Below are 26620 nucleotides of genomic sequence, written 5' to 3' on the forward strand. Positions count from 1 at the left end.
AGAAGAGCTTGCACATGTGACAAGAAGAGATCAGGCAAAGGAAGAGAAAAGCTCAGTTAAATTACGCCTGAAATGGAATAAGTTGCAACAGAGGTACAGTACAAAAATACAGAACTATTTAAGTATAAACTAAACCAAAAATCCTGACACTTGTAATTTCAGTATTGTGGTGATTTCATTTGATTTGGTGTTTTTATCTGTGATTTATGTGGTTGTTTCTTTTGTGGTATTGTTGTTGCTTTGGTTGGATGATTTTTGTTTTCTGAGGGGGAATTTTGAGGAAAAACTAACCCATGCTACTTCCAAACTTGGAACAACCCTGTTAGGTTATGAAACTACTGTTAGTATACATTGCATTCTGCTTAGAAATTACCAGATCTACTAGTACAGAAAATAAGTTTAATGCGCCCTTTTACAGACAGCACTAAACTACAAAGCTTTAAGCAGAACTGTTTTCTAGATCTATCCACTTCATGTAAGAAAACTTACCTGAAGTTACACTTTCAGCTTGAGGTGAAAAAAATGTCACTCAAAATATTTTTTAATGCTTCTGCTAGTTTTTGAGGCAGTCAAAGGGTTAACAGTCTTGATTCCCTACATCAAATTAAACGTGTAAATTACTTTCTGACAGCTTACAGTAATTATCAGCTTCTACTACTAGTCATAATGTCTGACTGCATTCTACAGTACGTGCTCATCAACCACCACCAAACAAGGAGGAAGCTGTTCAGCTCATCTACTTGATGAATCACTCAAGGTGACGCACAGATGGCTTCCATACCCAGTTGTAGCACCTGTATTTCTCTTTACAAAAGCAACACGGTGATTAGCCACTGGCCCGACCCAAAAACTCACAAAGGTCTGAACACAAAGCAAAATCCTCCCCTTCAAGAGAGTGAAAGTTACAGCTAAGGCTCACATTTTCAGGCCTGAAGGAAGATGACACCAAATGACAGCTGCCTTGATTTTAAAGTTTCTCCTGTTATATATCAGTGCTGTAAGTTACTAATACTTCTAGTAAGAATGCTGTTAATCGGGTTTCAAAGTTCACATGCCCAAGCTAGCCCACAGTTGTATCCCTGTATGTTGAACGTTGGCGTCTATTATCTCAGTTTTACATAGGAGACAATTACTCATGGAATTACTGATACTTCACATGACAGCCTTGAAAAAACTAGGTATTTTTGCAGTGATTTATTTTCTTTGAGCACTAATTCTTAAACTTCGCTGATCAGAAATCTTCTCATACAGTAATTAGCGTAATTGACACTACATTAAAGTGATGGGATGCATGCGATGGGGGAGGAAAAAGGGGGACAAAATGGAAAACCCACACTTCACATCTACTTTCCAGAAAAGCTTCCTGCTTACACTTTAGCCGCAAACTTTCCTCTCACCACTCAATCCTATTTAGCTTTCCCTCAAATGGAAGTCACACCACAGCGATTATCCCAGTCATCCCTTCTAGATTTATTCATGTCTGAGGCAGTGACCAAAGAAGCATACGGTATCCAGTGCACCAATGTATCACAGTAAAGATGTTTTCTGTTCCATTTACTATTCTGACCCTCCTGGTATTCCTGCCACTGTTCCCATTACTAACAACTACTGAGCTCAGAACATGCTTTTGAAGAACTATCTACAGCAACAATGCAATTTCTCCCAAAGGATTACAGCTAACTAGCTCTATCTTACATCAGACATAAGTAGAATGTTTTCATCATGTGTTACTTCGCATTTATCAGTGCTGAATTCCAGCAGCTACTTGTCCAGTTTCTCTGTATTTCTAAATCCCTCTTGCTCTCACAATCCCTTTGGATTATCTTATTTTGTATTACTAGCTGAATATCAGAATCTTTTGTTCATTTTACAAGATATGTGGATTTTCTGAGACCACATATCCCTGCAGATTACAATGGGAACACATTTTGGAAAGTGACCACTTAGTTTTACTCTCTCGCCATCTTTTAGTTACTTATTAATACAACAGAGGGTATTTCATCTTAATCCACAACAGCTGACTGCCTTATAAAGCCTTTGCTCAGAGGTATTGCCAACTTTTGTTTTATTTTTTTTTTAAACTAAATTGAAGTGCTTTGTGCGACGTGGTGTAGGGAGCCTGCTTTGGCAGGGGGGTTGGACTCGATGATCTCTAGAGGTCCCTTCCAACCCCTATAATTCTGTGATTCTGTGATTCTGTAGCAGCCATATAATTGTACTTCTCAAAGAAATTACAATCCTTTGAAGGATAAACAACTTCTGGCTAAATGAAGAAAAAAAACCCACAATCTCTTCATTATATTAATATGTCTACAGAATTTTTATTATATTTCCTTGAAACTCACAGTTCTATTTCCCACTCAGTCCCTACAATATCTCTCATAAGCTTTCCACAGCCTGACGTTACACACTAAAGATTAAGTAACACTTCCAGATCTGAGGTGCTTTACAAACTGAATGAAACTCAGGTGCAGAAGTCCTGAAGGGATCCATCCACAGGTTCTGAGAGAACTGACAGATGATGAAGCTGCCAAGCCACTGACCACCATATTTGAAAGGTCAGGGCAGTCTGGTAAAATTCCCACCAATTAGAAAAACAAAACCCTCACTTTCAAGAAGAGGAGGGGGGAGAAAAAGATAATAAATAAATAAATCCAGGAACTTCAGGTCACTCCATCTCATCTCTGTGCCTGGCAAGATCATGGAGCAGATCCTCCTGAAGGTCCAACCAAGACACATGGAAAATAAAGACGAGGTGATTGGTGGTAGCCAACATGGCTTCCCCAAGGGCAAATCGTTCCTTTCAAACTTGATGGCCTTTTATGATGGAGTTACAGCATCAGTGGATGAAGAAGAGCAAGTGACATAATCTACCTGGACTTGCGCAAAGCATTTGACACTGTCTCACACGACATTTTGGTCATAAAACTGAAGAAAAAACAAATTTGATGGATGGAGTGCTCACTGGATAAGGACTTGGCTGGAAGGTGACACTCAAGAGTGTTCTGAAGACAGTTCCTGTTATCCACAGCCTGAGGAATACCCTCAGTCTGGAAATTTCTCTGCAGTCCACATTGCAAAGAACACAGGCAGCTTGTGTGCTGCAAAAGCACTGATCTCTGGTCACTTGACCAACTAGTCCTCCTAGCACGCTTCCATTGCCATTGTTAGGGATACTATCCTACAGCTTTCATTTCAATCTGCAACCAAGGTCCTCCTCTTTTCTTATCTAAGAGTTCTACTCTTTGAAGGATTACTACCACCCAATTTCTTCACTATTTAATCAGTAGGTGACTGCTTGTTTTTGTTTCTGTTTGTTCATTTTTGTTGTTGTTTAAATTTGTTTTGCTTCTATTTCTTTTGATACATGTTACTTCCGGGTCTCCAATACCCTGTCATTATCCAGTCTTCATGACAAAAATACAAGGCTCTCAGCTCCACAACTAACCCTCTATTTCATCTGTGAGGCTTGACTAGGTTTTAGAAGCAAGGTATGTCTTATACAGGGTGTCTTATACAAGGATGCCAAATAATAGTACAATACTGGTCATGTCTACGAAATGAGCGATGATTACTCTTAAAAAGAAAAACAGCAGACATCTTGCCCTGTTTATAACTAAAATAATCCCTTGGCATATTGATGTAGATGATTGAAGAATTCCATGCTGGTTGAACCATTGTCTCTGCGGTACACTGAGCTGTGAGATTTGTTCCTTCTTCCCCTCCCCCTGCACTCTGAAATCAAGTAATTTCCTGCTATTGCTATAAATTTTTTCCACTATGTCCTGCTTTCCATGTCTTCTGACATTTTGAAAATAATCAGAATACTGACAATTAGACAGCTACATGAATGTCCCCCATCCGTCTCCTTTTAAGGCATATTTTGATCCACATCAATTAACATGTCTTACACTACTCAATTCTCCTCAATCATACAGTGCTCTTCTACTGAAGCAACTCATCTATGAGTAATGCAATTTCTACCTATTTGCACCCAGATACTGCAGTGTCTCGTTGATTATCTTTCTTCCATCAAGTTTCTCAAAACGCTTATAGCATCAGTACACTCATCTTAAACACGTTCCACTCTACCTTTTTTATATAAGAAAAAAAGTGCAGCATTTTGATAAAAGCACACAAGACACTGTTCATAATAAGCTTTTCTATTTTTGTATGCACCATTTACGAGGACTTTATTTGCTGAAGCAGTGAAATTCAAGAAAGCAGCAAGGAAATAACTCTTGTCCCTTTCTCTGGGCTTTCATCACACCCCAAAACATCTGAAAAGCACTTTTCTTGTACAATTATCAATTTTCTGGCTTAAGTTTAAGACATGAAAAAAGGATGATTACAACAAAGCTGTGATACTTTCACATCTTATTACAGAAGATTTGGACAACAGGTAGATCACATCTGCAATCCCCAGAACTAGTAAGGAATGTCGGCATTTTTCATACACCTCCCCATTTAACTGCCCCTCTCCAACACCTTCCCAGCAGGTCTTCACTAAAATTCCACTTCTTTTGCAAGCTCTGGGAGATGTAACAGCAGAGCTCACCTACATCTAGCAACACCGCTTCTCAAACACTGCCTACAACAGCTCCTTCTCAGCTAAATATCGTCCAGTAAATACATCAGCATCTCCACCAGCAGAGAACATACCAGCACTCTAAATTCACATTCTCCAACACTGGTAGACTGCACCTGAGGATCATAGTATCATAGTATCGTGCGAGTTGGAAGGGACCTTAGAGATATCTAAAAGCTTATTTCTTACCTGGGACATGACCTTTTTTTTTTTTTGAACGCTGACTCCTTTTTAAGAATTTTCTTTTTTAATTCCCCACTTTTATCATCATTTCTTAACCTCGTCTCACTGGCAAGCTGAAACACTTGTTTGCACACTGGTCTGTTTCATTTAAGGTGCGTTTAAACTTTTTCAGGGTTTTGAATATTAGGAATATCATGGTATTAGTATAATCACTTAATATGTCTCAGCTTAACAGTCTAGAGAAAACTGATCATTGCCAAAAAACAGCAGATCTAACTAGCCAGCCAACAGCACTTGTTAGTGAATGTCTAATGAAGCATGATAACCTGAGAAACCAACTTCTGCTTGCAATATCTAACTAATTTCAGCTCTTTTTCCTCTCAAGATTGGATATTTCTACACATTTAGATGTGTACTTATAAAAATATATATTACTGTACAGTAAGATCCTAGCTTTCTATTTATTATCAGATCAAATAACTGCAACAAATCATTTAAAGTTCCTACTTGACCTTTTTGAAGTAGTTCACTAGCTGTCAGCCTCTTCATGCCTTCTGCTGCATTGTCTTGAAACATCAAAGTTTTATAACCTGCAGCGACTCTGCCACTTCATCTGGCGTTGTGTGTGAAAGAATGTAATGGGCATCAGATCACTGAATTCAGCCTGCTTGAAGGGCAAAAATTTTAAGTCACAGCTCTGAAACTATGCAATATGATGTGGCAGCACTTTGTTAATAGCATGAAAACAAGTAGAGCAGGGAAGAGCTTTATTATTACAGTAATAATGACATATTACAGAATGCCCTCCACCCCTGAGTATACAGTTATTACTTCAAGAAGGACAGAGTTAGAAATCTTGGTCTCACTTCTAAGGTGCAATGATTTTTTTCCAGGTGTTTGAAGCCTTTTTGTTGGTTTTTAAGAGCTAGCATGACCAATTTCATCTGAAGGCCCAGGCTATTAAGAACACTCAGTAGACCAATTCTGGCTTTCACAGCTGCCAGTACATTTCGGTTGCAAACCTGATAGCAACATGGCCAAGTGGCTTGCCTCATCTAGAATACATCTTTCTGATTACTCACAAAATGAGTAAAAAGCACTTCAGTAAAACTAGTCTCACAAGATTTTCACAACTACTGCACAGACCACCCAACTCCGGGCAGCAGTTCACAAGCACTGAAGGAACTCCTCCTTGTCAAGTCTAAAAGCAAACCCAGTACTGACTTTGCTACTGACACGAGGTGAACATTACAAGAATTCTTGAGCAGATTAAGTATTAGGCTTATCTGGTTTAAAAAAAAAAAAACAACAAAACACAGCACACCACACACAAGCACATGAATAGTTATCGTTTTTACAGTTTATAGTCTACAAACTGCAGCACAGCAAGAATATTGAGATGAAAATACGTGAAATCTTAACAAATCTATTATTTCATCACTGCAAGCTAAACATCTAACACATTCGTTTAGTCATCCTATTTATCGCATTTTCTTAAGAACATTAAGCTATCAGTTCCAGGCCATCTTTCACCTTTGAGATGGTCAAATACCTCATGTGATACTTCAGGTTTGATTTTGCCATTTACACTTCAAGGCTTGAAGCAGCTGGTACAAACCTGTTTTTGATAACTCTAAGCAGCATGCCAGAACCAAGTGAGATCCAGACATTTCTGGTGACTTTGACTTAGCATACAGGATGTGTTATAACATAAAAGTTTCCAACATGCACATACAAGGAATACAAGTTACATTAGAGGACCATCCTGAAGTACCTATACAGTAAAAAGTGATTTACTTGGTTGTTTTTTTTTAGATACACATACACAGGGTAATGTCTACATACAAAGCCACAATACACTGTGAAAGATTCATCCTTTAAGATTAATGTCAACTTTTTGACAAGTACAGCACTGGACAAGAGGCAGCAACTGCAAGAACATGGAAGAACAGTTTCACTGTTATGTTCAAATACTCAGAACCATATTACGCTGTACATCATTTGAGAAGACGTAAGAAGATGTGCTGTAATCAGATTCAGAAGATAAAAAAAATGAAGTCTGAAATTGATTTTTAAAAGTATTCTGTAATTCTTTATGCAGGCAACACACCTTCTTCCTCCACCATTTATTTTCATCCCCACTGCAGCAATGTCAGACCAGGAGTCACATAACTCCAGGTCACAAATGCTAGAAATACAGCACTGTAGACAAGAGTCATTACTATCCTACTAATCTCTCATCTCTGCTGATTAGGCTTCTATCAACATCTCTGTAGTAATAGATGATTAGTGCTAGGACTGTGTTAGACAGTAATATTGCTAATCAAGAGGATGCATTCATCAGGGAGGCATCTTTCAAAAGAACTGCTGCAATAGCAGCTTTTAAGGGCTTCTAAAGAAAGAAATAAATCTGAGAAACAATACTCTTGGTCTCATGCTTCTTGACTCATGATACCTTCCAAATTCCTATATATCAGAGAGGCTCCTTCTACACAGAAGGAAAAGTACATTTTGCTAAGCATACTATCAAACAACCCATGGAACTGAATCTAAGAAGTCACATGGGACTAATCAGTTCAAACGCAGTTTAACAATAACAAGTACGTCATTCTTCAAACATTTTAAATAGTTGATGCTCAAAGTCCCAGTCCACAAGATACGTCCCCACTAACAAATGCTTTGTATCATTTTGTAGGTTTAACTCTCTTCCTCATCCTTCACATTGAACTGCAGTTCTGCTAAACAGAGTAAAACCAACATAATTTTCACCTCAGTTTTATGAGTTTCAAGATCCTGTTTCCTACAAGCAGCGTTATATTTAGTACTTCAAAGAATCACAAACATACTCAAGCAATATGCCTGCATATTGGCAGAGGAGTGCAGATCATTTAGAGCTCAACTCCAACCAAATCTGCTAATAGTTTACCATGTGGCAGGTGGGTTTTGAAGGCAGCCCTGCATAGAAAGGCATCTACATAAGGGATTTTCCTCCAACCTGAGGGAACTAATGAACCTTTCCACAAAGCAGCAAGGTTATAGCAGAGCATACTAGAACCAATTCTAGAGGAGGTCTCAAAATGCAGACAGGAAAATACAGAAGAGAACTGAAAGCATCAATAAAAAGGCTCGGGCACAAAACGAGGACGAAACAGGTTTCTCCTAAGCTCAAATGGTGACAGGAAAAACAAACTATGGATTCAATCAGACCTGAGTTGGAAATAGGCGACTTGGTTTAAATAATTCACTTTTTGTGCAAAAGACACAGAGGGCAGCAATAAAAAAAAACCGGTAGAAAGCCAAGTTATTTTAAAAGCATAAGAACTGATGCAGCCAAATAAGGGAGGCAGCAAGGGCTGAAAGTCTCAGAGGAGAAGCACAGAGAATTGGAAGTATGTTTTGGTCACAATTCATTTCCTCCTTCAAACACCTATAGCAATTTGTTACCACAGAAAGAAAAAGAATCAGCTTTATATGTCCTTACGTATATACACACAACATACAGTTGTACTTTCATTTCTCCCTCAGACAGACAGCTTAAAGTCAGTTTTTAAACTGTTCACTGTTCCAGAATCCAAAAAGCCTTGCCCTGTAACTCTTCCCAGGTCAAGCAATACTAACATGCACACATCTGCTGTATCTCTTCATTAAGGCTATACTATGCACAACAACTGTTTGAAAGCTAACAAGCAAGGATCTATTTTGGTCTCCCAGCAGAGACCAGGCAGAAAGGTCGCATGCTACTGACAAAACTGCTTTCATGCCTCTCCTAAAAGATTATCACCATGACAAAGGATGAAATCGAGCTCACCTACCTCTTGCACCTAATGCCTACCACTTGTATACACCCCCTTTTCCCACCATCACATTCTGAAGCCAATCAGCTCTCATTGCTAATTCAAAATAAAACTTTAGAAATGCTTTAATGTCATTAAAATATTTCAAAATACTCAAATCTATTTATTAAGACTGTATATGTTAAAACACTTTAAATAAATCTCCAAGAGTTTATCTGTGTCCTACCCAAACTAGGACAGCATCAGGCTCCTAAAACAAAACAGCTATCAGCGCTTTCAGGGGTGGAGTTACTCAGAGCAACACAACATTTGTGCCTACAACTACTTTCTTTGAAAGCTCACACAGGAGCGGAAAACTGATAGCCAGGTACACACATACACTCTAATGGCTTCAGAACAGCTTTAAAATGAAGGAAAACAAATGACGACAATGGTGTGATCCCACTGAAGCGCAAAATAAAGCAGAAACTTGAATTTTATTGCGATATATATATTTTTAAGTGTCCTCATCATCTCTTGTCTTCCCATGTTTGCAAAAACAGGCGTTCTCCAAATCCACTAAGAGTTGTTGGACATAGTCACGTATTTTTAAGGAGAATAACTTTTACTCCAGACGCATTCAAACCTATAAAATACAGTTTTCACTCTTGCTCTGAGAACAAACAGCAAGCAAGAAAGGAAACTGATACTAGCAAATAAAAGTAAACCATCTCCTCAGCTCCAGCACTTCTCACTCCATGCAACAAAAACTAAGTAGTGATAGGAAGGAATAGGAAAGGGGGCAGGTAAGGAATGTCTGAGCTGTTTAAACATACACAAGCTGCTGCTTCAAAGTCTGATGTCTCAGGACAGAAGTACCCTTACAGTTTTGTGGTCTGTAACAACCTTGGTCTCCTTTACCTTATACAACACATTACTTCTGTATACTCCTTCCCTAGTCTCAACTTGTCTGCATATTTTCCTTTGCATTTAAACAAGGAAAAGCATATTCCATATGCTCAGTTATACGATCAAAGCATCAACACATGTTTTACGCATTTTCCCTTCCCATTTAAGCTGTAGCTATACCAGTAATCACTGTGATCTTTAAATGCTAGCAAATCTAAAGCAAAGTGCAGGCTCGGGATAGCTGATAGCTGTGTGCACCACCTTCAACATCTGAAAAAACAGTGACATTTTCATAGTTAAGACTTCCCAGCAAATAATTCATCCTTTTCAGAAAAAAAAAGTCATAACATTCAGTCAGCAACGCAGAGCAATAAGATCTTCCCACACATGGCTGGTATTACACCTACCATCTTGGATGAAGGTCACCCTCGGCCATAAATTGGGATTACTAAAACAATACAGACCCTTACGTCATGCTTAAAAACTCGCACCATTTATGTCTTAACTAAACTGAGACCATCATTCTTGCCATCTATCCATCATAAACCAAAAGAAACCCGATCTCATTATGAGCAGCACTTCATAAAAAATTTAAGATGGCAATTTCACTTCCTTTAGATCAGGACTTCAGCCTGTAGAGAACAAGAAATCTTTACTTTCTTATTAAAAATTTACTATATGGCTGTTCTGGCATCTTCACAAGAAACGCCACATACAAATGCTATGCATTAGAAAAATATGAAAGCTACATTTAAAACACTCAGAAGATCCTGGCAAGCGGACAACGGCAGGGAAACACAAAGCAAGCTGACAGCCTAACTTTCACTTCTTTCCAGGACAAGCAGCAGTCACACAAGACAGCTTTTTCCTTCGCTTTGAGGTCAACACATGTCAGGTAGTTTTCCATAATACAGACGTTTGTCTCCACCACAATCAGCTTGTTTTCCTGCCAAAGTCTGCCGTAACAGCATGTTATTCTAAGTCATACATGTTTACCAGCTTCAAGTATACAGAAAAGCAAATTTACTGTACCCCCCCATCTCACCACAAACACTTCTGTTTTCAGAAGTGTAAACCCAACATATCCAATTAAACTATATCAGAAGAACACCAATACAATAACTCATAAAATGTTGCAAACATGGAAGCCTTAAAGTAACAGGCTATCTTCAGCATACCGTCACAGAAAAAAAGCTTCAACATTATGTTACCTCTTTCGTTTAATGATTTCATAAAGCTTTTACATTATGTTTCTGCCAGTAGCTGTGCAGCCGTATGAATGCAACAGCTATATGCAATGAAGAGACTTCGCAATTCCACTGCAACTTTCAGATGTGAGAGTACAACTGCACACCCTAAGCAAACCCCCCTAGCTTGCACAGCAGCAATGCCAACACAACTGCTGGTTTCCAGACGGACTTTTCACATGCAATACTGCAACAGTTCTTCCAAAAGGTTCTGCAATAAGAGGACAAAGAAAGATTCTTTCCCTCCCACCACCATTCACTGCAAAACTGTTAAGAGGATGTTACAGTGCACCACAAACTCCTCCACAAGCCGTGTACCTGTGAGCTTCCAGATTTTCAGTTTTATTTGAAGTGAAGCAGTAAGAACTGATGTGCTCACAAAAACTTCACAGCCCAAGCATCAGATTAATATCTAGTAAAACAAAAACCTTCCAGTGCAGACCAGGACAAGCTCAAAATCACAGTGGTTGGCAGCATTTTCAGATGAAAATCTCGCTTTCCAGTGAGTGAGCAAGGCCAAAATTTCAATGCATTCAACTTCAGGTCAAAGTTCAAGGCATCTATTTCAAGACATTTTTGTTTTCTGACAGAGCTATAACCCCATCCCAACCCCCATAACCCCATTTACTCAACAAGCAACCATTGTGCCAGGCTGTCCATCCTGCAGTCCATTTCTCTGAGAACAGTAGGTAAAAACACAAAGACTTCCACACTGTAAAGAATGAAGTAGCCCTGAATAGCTGCAAGATAATCACTATTATGTTCAGTACCAGCTTTCCATCCTCCTTCGTGGTCAGTCTCAATTGCCACTTTGATACACATCAATCAGACAAATTGTGATCCGCATTTCTTCCTAGCACAGCCTGCCAAGACAGCTGCATTGCCTTCTGTACTAATGACTTGAGAAGGTACTAGAAGTTTTGGCACCGATGTCCACCTAGCATTACTGGAGATGGCGATCGTTGTGCATAAAGTGTCATGCAAAGAATATATTTAGTAACTTAGTGTGTCATAATCCTTTCAATCATATGCTTCAGCTCAATTTGAGGAATAAAAGCATGTTTTATCAGCTGTAGTTTTCCAAGCAACAAAGACGGCTGTATCTTCACAGGAAATGAGATCCAATTTACCCCTCCCACATGAGGTCCACCACACAAACAGCTGATTCGTATCAGCTGGGTGTCAGATGACCTAGACCAGATTCAAGGCCTGGAGCACAAGCATTATGAGGAACAGCTGAGGGAGCTGAAATAGTTCAGTATGGAGATGAGGGCAACGTTATTGCTCTCTACAACAACCTGAAGGGAGGTTGTAGTAAAGTGGGAATAAGCCTATTCTCCCATGAAAATAGCAAAAAGACTAGAGGGAACAACCTCAGATTACACCAGGGAAAGTTTAAGCTAGATGTTAGAAAATATGTCCCCAAAATAGTGGCCAGACACTGGAACAGGCTGCTCAGGGAGGTGTTGAAGAAACATTTAGATATTATATTGAGGGGCATGGTTTAGTGGGAAATATTGGTGGTAGGTGGATGGCTGGACTGGATGATCTTAGATGTCTCTTCCAACTTTGGTGATTATGATTCATAGTCCTGAGGAAGAGGGAGGCAACTTCTCTACCAGGTTAGGAGAGCTCTTTTGGCATTCACTAGCCTGTTTCCTATAGCTGCTAAGAAGAGATGCATTTGAATGGACAGACAAGCTAGGACAAAAGCTACAGAGAAAGTCTATGGAACCAACACAGGCTCCAGAAAGATAGCTGAGAAATAATGAGCAGGAGACCTGAGCAGAAGGCGACCTATAAGAAAGGCTTTTCAGAAGAAATATGAACCGTAGTAAGATTAGCTGAGGTAGCACTAAAGAGAAACTGAGGCACTGGAATAAGATGCATTTAGGCTTAAAGATCAATAGATTACTTAGAGACGGAGCACAGGAGAACAGAACATCCTGAATCTCCTGGAAAGGAAGTGGAATAGAACAAACAGCACTTCAGCAAGATGCATGAGGCTCTCAGATACCATTCAGACCTGGAGTTATATCCTTTCTGGTAAAAAATCTAGCTAAAGCCTAGGCTCGGGATTTAAGCCTTTAAAACACTAATGACATTCCTGAAAACAGACTGTATACCCATGTACTTTGAAAGGGAAGATCAGAATTATAAGCACATTTGTTTGACTTCCATTAGCAAATAGCAACAGCTTGTTGAATATAACCAGATTTAATGGCTGAACTCAGTATGAAATGAGTATTGGTCCCCCAGAATTATCTTCCAAAAAGAGAAAGCAGAATCCACATTCTAGGTAGTCTGCCATAAAGCTTCTAGACCCTCTTTTAGAGCCCAGATCTTACAAGAGTGCATTGCACAATTTAATCCAACTAAGCAAAGGGAATCTACTAGCACTTGAATGAAAAAGCAAGTTCCACAATCACTAGCAGGAATTCTGGCCTAATTTGCCAATTTATTTACAACTTGACCACTAAGAGTTTCAGCCATCATCAACTGACCACATAAGTGGAGGACAGAGATGCATTTACAGCTTGCTGTCCCTCAGCAACCAGCTCAGAAAACCACAGAAGGACATACCACAACACATGACCTCAAGCACATGATATCAAGTGTTCAAGATTCTCCTTCAGCCGGACTTTCTCTGTTTTACAGACTATTATTTCATATTTCTTCTCTTGTCAAGCTCCTAACCTAGCAATAAGTCTTTCAGGAACAGCTTACAGCCTGCTATTCTGAACAAACATTTTTAAGGCAATAAGACCAAATGAATCAAATTCCTTTACAGGGACACCCAAAGCTCACCCTCCTTCCTCTTGCTCCCATACTCTTCAAGCTGCATATACATGTCGTTTCAAAACTTACATGCAGCTCTAGAATAACTTCTCAGAGCACAAGCACCCACAGCTGGTGTTCCATGGTGACACAGCTATCTTGTCATGAAAGCTGAGACCAGCAAGCCTAAGTCTCAAGGGCACAGGCATTTTCTCACCATTTGTTACTAATTAAAGTCTAGTGGCTTTTTTCTTCCTGCTGCTGTGGTCATTTATACATCAACTGCTTCCAAATTAAGTACTCTATGGAAAAGTTGTAGGCATGTAGCCTGTTTTGGCTCCAGGAGAAGAGTTTTCCATCCAGAGCACATCACAAAGCTTAGAGCGTCTTCAGGTAAGAGACAGTAACTGTATTTACACCAATGACAATTTTGGGGGTTTTTTTAGGTTGTTTTTGTTAGAACTGGAGCAACAAGAGCCAGGAGAAATACTTCAACCTGGTCAGGTCCATTGCTATTAAAGCCTCAGCTCCACGTACAGCAATTTTTACTGAGCTAATGTACACAGGGAAGCACTGTGAACCTCTATCATGGCACTCGTAACGCATGAATGAACAAATACACTACGCAGTGTAATTACTGCTCAGAATAACAACTCATCAAGTCTGTAGGTTATCACTACCATCTTACACAGCTTCATCCACAGAGCCTGTTGTAAACTACGATGCTTTAATGCCACCTCATCAGAGAAGAAAGCAGTATGGCTGCAAAAGAGAAAAAAATATTTTCTTTAAATTTACACTAAGCAAATAGGCAGCTCTAATTTCATGAATTATGCAGGCTGGAAAGGATTTCTCCACATCATCTGGACACTGTTTATGAGAAGACTTAAAAGTATTTTCAGTTTAGTCTGACATCAACAACTGTTTTACTTTCTCTGTCCCCCTGCTAAACTCTCTGAAAAGCTTTATATTGGTTTTCACACTAGGGAATCCCAAACAGCTCTTGCCTATATATGATTCAAACTATACATCAGCAGCTGATAGATTCTACAAGGTAAACAGTTTTCAAAACTGAAAGAGCTGCACTGTACATTAGGAAACCAACAACAATTCTTTAAAAGAAAGCAGGATATTTTGTGGTCAGTTAAGAAACACGTAAGAACTGGAATCACAGTCCGAGAAATAAAATAGCTTACCTTGGTCTACGGTACACAATTACATACATAGCAAACAGTGCCAGAATTATAAGAACTGCTTTATTAGCACAGAAAAGAAAGGGATTTTTGTTGTTACAAAGCATGGACTATCCCCCTTTACCCCTCCTGTATCTGCAAAGAACTTATGCATGCATACTACACACACAACCTACTAGGCAACGTGATCAACAATCCAATCTCCTGTTGGCTGCAGTCGCTCTACCTCAAGCAGGCTGGACAGGATGACCCTCACAGACTCTCCCAAACAGCATTTCTGTGTTCCTAAATGACTTTGTTGCTCTCAGCCATTGAGACAAGAACTGAGAACAAAACATTCAAACTGTAGAGATAAAGGCTATATTCCAATAAGAGAGCTCTTAAGAAATATAGCCACTTACGCAGGATTCCAGAAGCCATATCTCATTCTGTGATGGGCTTGTTCCTCCCCTTAAGTCCCCATCCAAAGAAGTTTTAGGAGAGAATTATTTCCAGAATTAAAAAAGAAACAAATGGATTTGAAACATCCTTAGTAAGAGGGATTGCGTACATCTTGTCTCCATGCAAAGAAAACCTCGATTTTTAAGCTTTTGACACTGGCATTCACATAACCAAAAAGATTCCCTTACCAGCCTTCCATAGCTGCCTGTGAAAGGGTTAATGATACCCTGGGCTTTTACAATCCCAACAGGAGATTCCTGTTCTGGCTAGCGTCCCTATTTCAAAAGCATGTTCTAATATAATGCACGGTAGGAAGTGCTAAGCTTACATCTGTTCCATTTTCTGCAAAGCCATTACACCTTCATTACACTTAAAACTTCAGAAAGGCCAAGCCACGTGCCACATGGGCACTATATGACAACATATACCACACAGTTAAGTTGGGGAAGTTGGTTTGGTTTTTAAGTAATACTCCCTCTAACTGGCAGTACCCAGATTTCTAATTCTTTAACGCTCCTTGTCATTTGTATGAGGTTATCTTTCCCAATTACTCCTTTTCCGATGGCAGCTGCTACCCCAACTCTGGCAAGCCTGAGTTTCACATATGTCAGGAGCCCCAACTCACAAGTCATCTCCTCAGTATGCCACTACATCCCAATTCAAAGCACTACCCAGAACCCCAGTCCTGGGCATTCTTTTACAAAGGAACTGTCTCCTACTGAACTCATTTCAGCTTCAAACTCAAAGAGTTACCTTTACAGAAATGCACCTTTCTACTCAAAGCCCAATGGTGCGCCAGTCTGAGTGAAGTGAAAGAGATATTACTATCAGCAAGACAACACCACATCCAAAATAGAAGGGAAAAGAATGAGTAAGCCAATCTCCACTGCCAAAGCGCCTTCTGACAGCTCTTCAAAGGTTAGAAGGGCTATGTGCATAGCTATAGATATATATATAGCTTGTCAGAAACTCTGAAGTCCAGATCACAGTTTTGGGCAGTTCAAGGAAGAGGCAGCACCGGGAGCCGAGCCACAACCATGCCTGCCCACTCCTTGGCTGATCTCCCCTTGCTCAGCACCAGGCAGGGAGATCCCTGCCAGACTCTGCAGCTCTCTGCTTTTCCCCTGGACCGAGGCACAGCTGCAAACAGCAAGTGATGAGTTCCAAACCACTGTTTCCCCACTCTAACACTAAGGCCAACTAGAAGCTGCATTACCAAACAACTCCTACTCCGCAGCAAGTCAATAACTTATAAGTAGAATTAAGTGGTCCAAGGGAGATGAAACACAAGCAGGAAAAAACAACAAAACAACACTACAGTCTTACTAGTTTCAAAGCTCCGGAAATACTTATAATTGCCTCACTACTCCACTACAACCTTGACTGAACCAAGCCTTGTTTGGCTTTTGTTATCATTTTTAACAGGCAAACACACAAAAAAAAGCGTGGATAAAAGCATTATTAGTTTCAGTTTTAAACACTACAATTAGATACATACCACAGAATGGCAAAGGGATACTGAGATTTTAATTCTATGCATCCAGCAGAAGTCTAGCCCCAAGTCATTTCATTTATGTGCCTATACACACACACACACGTTACAGCAGACAGCATCAGTACTGTAAGTAAAAATGTTCAGGGTGGCCTTTCTACTTCCTAGGGAAGGAGTCCTAGGCTGGAACCTCTGGGACAGGTGTTTCAAATTTGAGATCTCAAAAGCTGAAGACAGAAGAATCCAGACTGTCCCATTTAAAGCTCTGTTTATGCCTGCTTACACTCACTGTATATTCCTGCATGAGAGCACCTGAAGGTCTCCTTTTATTTCTACATGCTACAGCCACTTAAACATCAAGGCTTAGACTACTCACTTCAGACAAAAACAGGCAGAATCTAGAAATCAGCATATTCACGCACCACCTTAAAGTGGTGAAGCAGTTCAGGGCTCAGGGCATAGTTTCCACGTGCCAACACCCTCCACCCATTTTCATTCCCTCTCTTCCCCCCCCAGTCCCCATAGGCAGGCACCTCCTGCCGAAGTAGGCCATCTGGTCACCTGACTGCTCTAAGTAGTCAACAGCCTGTTAATGCTGTTTAGAAGATTAACAACACTTCAGCCTTTGCAGGTGAAATTAAGATAGCCCTGTCAGTTTCAACTTAAAAGATAGGAAAAAAATTCAACAGCTGTGTTCAGACAAACAAAAGTTTTAAGAACCAACTCACCACATCCTTGACTCCTCATGAATGTTGAGGACCAACCACCTATTTAAGTGTTACATACCTGCCGCACAGAGAATATACATACCTGCAAAAAGCTTTAAGTTGCAAGAAAGACTGGATTCACCCAGAACCCTTAGAATGATCAGAGTTGAAGATAACGTATCATCCTGCAAGTATACTGTCATTCAAGACTGTACCCACTAGTCAAGTGCCCCGTAGGAAACAAAACTGAGCCAGAAGCAATTATCAGTATCCTATCAGAAACTGCTAGTGTTAAGATTACAAGAGCAATTTCTCAGAGGGATCATTCCAATAATATCTTTACAGCATTGCAGTGTACTGCTCACATCCCACAGAAATCATTTCTACCATTCACTGAAGGTCCATTTAGTAAGCAAACCTCCTTCAAAATACACAAACAATTTTCCCTTGTACTAATCATCACACACATCGTGTTTTCCAACAATGGTAGTATGTTCCTTGGCTTTATTTTGTAATGACCTCCCAGAAAGCCCAATAGTCTAACATTAGTTATTAAATACCACTTTCAATTCAGGTCCACCTCAAGAAAGGCCACAAAAATCATTATGAATGGCATAAATGACGAAAAATGAAATGGAAGAAGTGAATGGCATCATTATGCCTAAGTACAAAGTTAAGAAAGCAACTTATTAATAACACTTTGGGAAGATACGAAGGGCTATGCAAAATGCTAAGCATGAAAAGCAAGTGCCTAATGCAATTCAGACTAAAAAAATCCATCTCAGTTCTTCTACCTACCCACTTCACAGCACATATTAGAAGCCTTAGAAACAAAACACTACCGGGTAAACAGCTTAATTCATCTCTCCCTTCATCCACTTTTCACTCCTGTAGAGTGCAAAAAAAGTCCTTCATATAACTGTTTTGATCATTAACTTCACAAAACTTCACTGGTGCTTCGACAGATGCTCTTTTCAGAGGATTTCACAACATCCTTTCTTAGTAGTGATGTAGAGGAAGAACCTAATTGTCCTTAATCCTCTATTTAAAATAGGTTATGTGAAATCCTCTTTTGACTGAAGCAGAGAGATTAGTCAGCACCACTAGGAGAAAGAAATACTATTCCCCCCTCACCCTACCCCTCTATCTAGATGAATTTAATGATTAATGAAGGAAACAAATTAACCAGTCTCATATTTCAAAAAGGAAAATCAGCCTACAAGGAACAGCAGAACTGATAGAAAAATGTTCCCATGAAAACTCTCCATTCTTATGTTTCCATGCTTGTAAGCACCTATCATAAAAACAAGCAATCTAGATGATGATTTCATAGTACACCTGAGTATCTAGACATAACTTGGCATAGTTCTTGACACTGTGAGAGGAACCGCACACAATTTTACAGCATTCATGTGCACACATCTGCAAGTGAGCGTGTGTAACTGGAGGACTGTGAGTGGGGTTATAATCAGGGGTAGCATAAGAAAAAGACATGTAAAACAATTAAGTGGTGAGGGCAAAAAAATAACCCACCACACTAAATACACTTGTTATAGGCCTACATTATCAACTGCTTTTCTTCTTTCTAGTATTTAATTATCTCAGAGCTTTCAACTATTCTTAAAACATCTCCCTGTGAAAGAGCTGGAATATACTCTCATCCTCGTCATAAAAACAAGTGAAAGAAGAGCAGATGAATTAACATCCAGATCCACAGGAGATATCTAAGTGCTTTAATGGCCCATGAGCTGTGAAGTCCCAAACTTTGAGAGTCTGGCTTATCCCATCCATCTCCTAGAACACACTGGGCTAGGCTGCCAGTTTCTCCCTAGAAAGCATGCAATTTTAATATAGTATCACAAATAATAAGCTTTTAACAAAATTGAAGCTGATGTTAAATGAAACAAAAGCTAAGAAAACACATTTCATGAAGACTCTGTGCACGCTCGTGCCAGAAGCATCCCAGAGTCATTACCAAGAGGGAAGAAAAACAGACCCGGTATCTGTGATATAAAGGATTCCTGGTTTGCCTTGTCTACCTGCAGTTGTTGCCATGGCAATTATAGCAGAGAAGATAATAGCATTCCAGTGTCATTCTGCCTCAGTTCAGGATGAACTTCAACTGAAACGTCCCTTGACAATTACATGAATAGAAATGCTATATCATACTGCATAATGGTAGACCAGTAGAATAAGAAGCACTATTCTGGAAAAACATAATCCAACTAAAAGACTTAAAATGAGGAGAGGCAGGCTATTTCGGTTAAGGGGAAAAAACAACAACAACCAAAAACAGTAAAGTCAAATCCAGTTATATAACAGGTGCTAAAACATCTGCTCTGCCTTTTCTGTGGCAGAACTTTCTCCTGGTTTCCTCTCACTGCCAGTATGCACATGACATGGAGGTGGCATCTCACTGTCAATCACACCGCAGCTCTTCCAAAACACAACTGTTTCCTCATTGCATTTCAGTCCTGTTAAATTAAACGAGCCTATATCCCCACCTTGACAGCACAAGCAGCAGCCTGGTATGGTATCTGTGAAATGTTTTACTTGTCAGCCCAGTTATTGCTTTTTAAGTGTTTCAGTTTCAAAAAGGCTGGCTCATTAGAAAAACCCATTTCGCCTTGCCACTTTTCTTGTTTCAATTACTGCGGTATGACAGGAGCAAGGAATGAATGAGCAACAGTGCATGGGGATTTCAAGATGTAAGAGCTCTACATTGTACTGCACCTTCTTTCATTCCCGCTAGTGATTTCGAAGAGGCTTCCTACTTCCAGTAAGGATTGCGTGGCATAAGAACAAAGTTATATTGCAATAAAAAAGTTGACAAAAGCAACTACACAGTTCTCATATCAGGAGAAAAACTGCAAGTTATTTTTTGACACTAAAAATGGCAAGGTTAGGAGTTCTTGATCTACTTTAAGTCACTTAAATACACTCTGAGAGTAGAGAACGTGTTTGGGAGGGTTTGAATTGCAGAAGTATCCACTGCATATAGGTGAGCAATACCTTGTAGTCAATAGCAACCAGCTTTGTAATACATTCTCTGACATCTTGCAGTAGAACTGTTTTACATACACACTGTCTTACTTTCATTCATCTCAAAGAAATTGCATCTTTGTCAAAGAAATTACCTGATTAGCCCCCACAGTTCTTCTCATTTACTGCCCCTCTGGTTGGTTGTTCGTTAAGTTTGATTTTTTCAGAGGGAGCGAAGATAATGCTGAGGTTTGGGAAAGTTCAAATTATAGCAAAACAACTGAAAAATACATTACAAAGCTGGAAAGAGAATGAAACAGAAGTCACTAGCAGTGTGCAGGAGGTAGGCAGACTTACAGAAGTGCCAGTGCCTGCCAGCCACACTTGGTGCTCATTAGAATCAACTCCTGAAGGAAGTAAAGCTTTCAATCTTTGCCTCTTTAAAGACGAAGGGGCTGAAAAGTGTGATGTCAGCACCTTGTCCAGGCTCATTACCCAGAGGAAACCAACCAACCCCATGCAGATAGGAGAAAAACAAAGCAAGGGTGCTTGAGGGAAACAGGAATTCAGAAGTTACCTATGCTGTTTACATGTTCTGCACCAGGAACAAGTGGCAACCCTGTGCAACAGAACAGAAGGGTGAGATTGGAAGCATCAGGAAGACCTGTGACACACTGACACCCGGGAGAGAGATTAAAAACAAAAGATGCATTCTATGCCAGGGGCAGACACAAACACTTAAGAAATGCAAGGTACTAATTACTGGCCTGTAAATACATGCCTAAAACCCCTAACAAGAATGTCTTTTGTACAGTTCAGACTGCTCGCAGGAAGAGTCAGGATATAAACACATTCATATGACATTTAAAACAGACAGCTTCAAATTCTGTCAAATTCTATCACTGGAGGAAAATAACTAACCCTTCTGACTTATTGTAAGTGACAGCTGGGGGAAAAATAGTGTTCATTTAAAGAGGCACCCTGAGTAAGAAACACACAGCCAGTGCTTTTCTGACACCTGTCTGTATGGTCTCAGGGAAAGCTGAGTGACTGTGAGGGAAGGCAAGGACTTGCACACAGGGCTGCTTTCTGATGTTAGCAAGGCTTGGAAAACAACAGATCATCTCAACTGCTTGACAAATGGACTGTCCTTTTAAACAAATAATTCCAGAAAACCACAGCTTAGAGTTTTCAAACTTTCAGGTTAAAACAGTTACATCCACCTTCTATCAACACTACACAGAAAATCCTGTAGCTCATTTACATTCAGACTACATGTACAAGTAAAATAATACTTCAGAAATCAAATTAGAAAACAGTTTTGGATTTCATACTGAAAACAGAAACAATATAATTGTCCGAACTATTAACCACAATTCACAGGCTGATATGATTTAGCAGTGAACATGCTCAGAAAAAGAAAATCCTCACGTAACTTCCTGGCCAGATTAGTCAATCACGTCCTCAAACTACAAGTAAAGTCAACCCACTTCTCCTAAAGAAGTGAAAAATAAAACATCCTTTTGTAAATTCATTTATTGCGTCCTCCCAAAAGAAGAGGTTTCAGAACCACCTGAAAAACTAATAAAGCAGAAGGTTCTCAAAGGCCAGAGCTGTAGTAAATTATTCTTCCTTTTGGAATGAATCTCTACATGCTGCTATGACCCCTTAGAGATGCTTACACAGGCAACAAATATGTAACATCCAGGCTTGTACTCCTAAAGTAGTATGAGGACAAGAGGGGCAGCAATACAGTGGCAGGATTTCTAAGTATACCACATACCAGAGGCAGAAGTGCTCAGTAACACAGCCCTAGCCCAAGATTCATCATATGATTCCAAGCAATTGACCTGGGCAAGAACATTTACTGATGAGGGGCCAACTGTCTTACAGATACAGAACAGACTGTCACCTTCTGCCTCAAGATGGTGAGTGACCATCCAGTGCTCAAACATATGCTGAAAGTGATGTTTTCCAGGTTGCCTAGACATATTCAAGTCAACAATATTCACACATATGCAAATCCAAAGTCTGCCATAACCAGCTATTGTGAATGCACAAGGCACTCACACATTTCATTAAGCAAATGAAAAACAGTGCTCATTTTATGAGAGATAAGATGGCATCGAGACTTGTTTTAAGAGTATTAGCTATCTCTTCTGAAGAACTTAGGAAGCCCTGTGATCAGCAAAGCCCTTCGCCCCCACAGCACAAATTAAAAGACAAAGCTGATGTAACACCAGTTACACAGACAAAACATACTGCTTAATAATGCATAACAAGACTTCCAAATAATCTAATTTGATACTGAAGGTCAATCATCTATGGACATAGCATTGATTACGATAATGTGCTTATTTCCTCTCCCCCACCCCTAAATAGTGTACAACTTTAACGTTAAGCTGACCAGTTTTGCCCATCAATGACCACAGAGGCAGGTTCTGCATGGCACTCACTGGCAGCACGCATTAACTCGGCCTTCTCAGATGGGGAGGCTGCCCACCCTGGGCTAACACACAAACAACCCGAAGGTATGACAGCAGCACGACACCTGATGCAAAAGCACCACTCAGAAATACAAATTATACTCTAATAAAGAATGTGTGATATCAAACCTTTTACTCCCACCTCAATTCCCAGAGGGGATTTTCACAGTCTTTATAGGATCACAGTTTCCCTTATTTGGGAAAGTAAATTAAACAATTGCCTAAATTAATCTTAATTGCAGAAAGCTTTATTCAGTTCATGTTGTTCCATGTGGTGGAAGGATGTATATAAAGGTGTTTCTATCTCATTACTCAAAGATGCCACCAGTACAGTGGATACAATTTGAAGCAGCAAAATATTCTCAAACCCAAATAAGAAGTTGCACTGCTCTATTTCAGACTAGAGGATCAAGAAGCATTTAGAAAACTACTCTGAACATCAGATCAGCTGCACTGCAGTGAAACAGACACCCTCTGCACAGACAGTTATTCTCCCCCAACAGCCCTATAAATTTTGTATGGCTGCAGCCACAGAACAGAGAAAGGACTACAGCAAAAGCAAAGAAACATGCAGGATGGATATAAAGAGGCAGAACACCACAATATTCATTTTGAAATTAAGCAAGACAACATTATCACTGCCTCTGTCCTACTAGGAGATTATTCTATCTCTCAGTAAAGAGATGCAAGATATGGTGTGAGCAGCATGGCGAACATGGGTCTGACTCAACCACAACACCGGAGGGTTCCAATGTCTGGAAGATACAAACATATAAAAGACACACTGTGCAGGTGAACAGCATATATATTAGAAAATGCTAAGCAGGAAACTGACGTCAGGTTGACCTGACAGCACCCAGCCATCACTACGCTTCCATACAGCCTTTGAGATATGCACTATTTTGCATTGCTTCAGGACAGTGACTGCAATAACAAGGGAAATGGGGCAGGGGAGGTTGCAGGGAAACCTTCCAGCACATTCAGGACATGAACTGTCCTGAATAGTATTTAACTTACACCCTACAACACATATCAGGGAGAAAGGAAAGCAGTTACACAGGACTCAGACACCACTGCATTAGAAGCTTCCATCAGAACAACGCAATTACCCCAACAGCACCTCCAGCTTCCTTCAAGCAGTGACTGCTCTGCACCAGGGAAGATCTACAGCTAACTTAAGTCCCAGGTGCAGCCTGGAAAATGACAGTTCATAGTTCTAGGCTATCAACTGCTGATGAGTCTCTGCATAGATTTGAAATAATCCCAAGCATGAGCTTACATTAGTACGTTTTGGCCTTGTATCTTTCTCTTGGACTCCTGCAAAAATGCTACTGCTTGCTTTCCCTCATTAAGAAGCAGCCTGGAAAAAGGCAAGCACATCCACACTTCTGAACCATAACTGTTTTGTACACGGCTCGGGTGAACAACTGTTGAGCAACACTGCTGACACGTACATCTGTTCCTCAGTTACAGCAGTCAGTTTCAGGCACAGCATTCAAACTATTAATTTTCATTTTTCACTGCTGTGGCTGTATAAAAAGAGATGAACCATGGAGGAAAAGAAACAAAACAATACAGTAATCAGCTCGCCAGATTTAACGGCCTTACTGAAATAATGATCCCAAGTTTACTGACAACAGCTTTTTCCAAAGTGTTCTTTCCTTGGAAGAAAAAACTTTATATATATATATAAGTTATATAAAATAAAAATGAAGAAAGTGACTTGATGACTGAAGAAAAAGTAAAGCACAAGCAACAGGTGAGAATATACAAGGCAGCTTGGAACAGCCAGGCAGTTATCCAGACGCAGCCTAGACAGCATACACATAATGTAGAAAGCGGAGTGATCTAGGAAATCTTTCCTCACAAGGGCTAAGTGTTTCATCAGGCTTTTAGACCTCTGAATTACCCTCATCAGCAACGCAGGTGCATGATGATGGTCTGCAACTTAAAAGTTCAAGTGCCTTACTTTCTCCAACGTGCTATCTTCCTACATATATCCTTGTCTTTTAAGATAGAAATTATAGCTAATCTTAAGCTCGTTTCAATCACATTTGATGCTCAGTTTGAAAGCGGGGTTAAAGCTAAAGTTCTGCAGAAAATGCCGATCAGTTTGCTCTATGCACAATGAATGGAGTATTTAAACAGGTTTCAGCTATGAGAACACAAGGAATCCTCAGCTAAACACCACATGAATATCAGCAGTGCCAGGTCAGTGTACTCAGACTGATCTTTCTAAACAGAGCCCAGCACAGTTCACCTGAGCGCTGCACATGCACACAGATGACTTTTCCCACACCTCATCATTCTTACAGTACTTCCTCCTCCCCTCGGGGTTACTTTCTAAGGATCCCTATACACGTCCCTGCGTTCAGTACTCACCTCTTCTCTCCTAATCCCACAGGATAATGCAAGCAATAAACAAAATCCAGCATCATTTCTCACCGTAAATGAGAAATGCAAATGAAAAAGCTGAGCGTGCGTTACGTGAACAGAACTCAGCACACCCAAAACTGAGAGTGCTCTGACCAAAAACACAGGTATGGCCAGAGCGTGAAAGCTTCCTGACTTAGAGCATTTCCTGCACGAGAGGAAGAGCTGTGCGTGCGTGGAAATCCCCACTACCTCTTTGCAACATCACTTCCCAATTGTTTCTAAGTTGCCCTACACCCAAAAGCAGCAACACCCGCATCCTCCTGCTTGCTAGCCGTTCCCGTCCCTTGGATCGCAAGGATCTGTGCTTTACGCACCTCGTTCTACACTTAGATCCACTCTAACGCAGTACTGGTTTGCTTTGGCGCTGGGAGCGGGAGAGAACAGCAAACAAGGGCAACTTTCTGTCCCCGAAGCAAGTTTGGAGCACTCGAATCCTACCGCGCGCGTCTACAGACAGAGAGGATTACCCGAACACTCGCCCGCCTGCTTAAGCCAGCCGGACCGAGCCACCGGGACCAGATGGGACAAGCAGCAGAACTGCGACCGAACTCGGGACGTCTCCCAGCGTCCAGAGCCGTTCGCGCTGGGGGCCGGGCTGCCTGCAGCCGTTCACACCAACGGCAGAGGGCCGCCCCGACCCCCGCGATGCCGCGCTCGGAAGGGGCACCCCGGGGGAATTCCGTCGGAAGCTCCGCGGCCGGGCGGCGGTACTCACGTATCGGCTCACGAGAGTCCGGAGCAGGCTGCAATCCATGACGGGCGGCCGGTCGCCGCTGCCCGGCACTCAAGACCGCGCGGCCGGCTGCTCTCTGCTGCCGCCGGGCTGCCCGGCTCTCCTCGCGTGCCACATGCAGGGAGCCGCACCCGTTCCTCCGCCGCTCCTCGCCGTCCCGGCTAAGCCGTGCGCTGACCGCCGCCGCTGCGGCGCGGTGCACCGCGGCCCCTCATGCCCCACAGCACGGCTGCCGCGACGCTCTCGAGGTGAGGAGGAGACGCAGAGGACCAACGCCGCCGACAGCCCGCTCGGCTAGCTGCACGCCCGCCCCTCGCTGCGCCCGCCCCGTGGGGCCGGCCCAGGGCTTTATCCGGCGGGCTCGCCCCGCGCCGCTCCCCTCACTGCCACCACCCGGCCCGGCTCGCCCCGCGGCCGCTTTGATCCCGGCCGGGCTGCCCCGGCCGCGCACGTCACGCGGGGCGGGCGGGCATGCGCGCGGCGGCGCCCCTCCCTCCTCCCCTCAGCGCTCGCAACGGCCGCGCCGGCTGTGGGAAGCGGGCTGAGCGCGGCTGGGGGCGGCGGCCGCTCCCTTCCGGGGAGCAACCTGCCGTTGGGACCCCGACCGCCGAGCCTTACACCGCGGGGAAACAGCCGCTGCTAGTGAGGCGGGACGAGCTGCAGCCGTGCTCG

At 41.4% G+C, this 26620-nt stretch overlaps 1 protein-coding gene across 3 annotated transcripts in view; it reads right to left on the reverse strand.

Annotated features, from left to right (window-relative positions):
• ATP11A (ATPase phospholipid transporting 11A) overlaps positions 1–26371 on the reverse strand; it is a 115855-nt gene extending 89484 nt beyond the window's left edge. For all 3 annotated transcript variants that reach the window (XM_072344316.1, XM_072344325.1, XM_072344307.1), the window contains exon 1: positions 25931–26371. In XM_072344316.1, the coding sequence (XP_072200417.1) occupies positions 25931–25969 (39 nt within the window). In that variant the 5' untranslated portion in view covers positions 25970–26371. The remainder of the gene's footprint in view (positions 1–25930) is intronic.
• Positions 26372–26620: the final 249 nt, after the last annotated feature.

The sequence above is a fragment of the Excalfactoria chinensis genome, chromosome 1, assembly GCF_039878825.1.
Source record: "Excalfactoria chinensis isolate bCotChi1 chromosome 1, bCotChi1.hap2, whole genome shotgun sequence".
Classification (NCBI taxonomy): Eukaryota; Metazoa; Chordata; class Aves; order Galliformes; family Phasianidae; genus Excalfactoria; species Excalfactoria chinensis.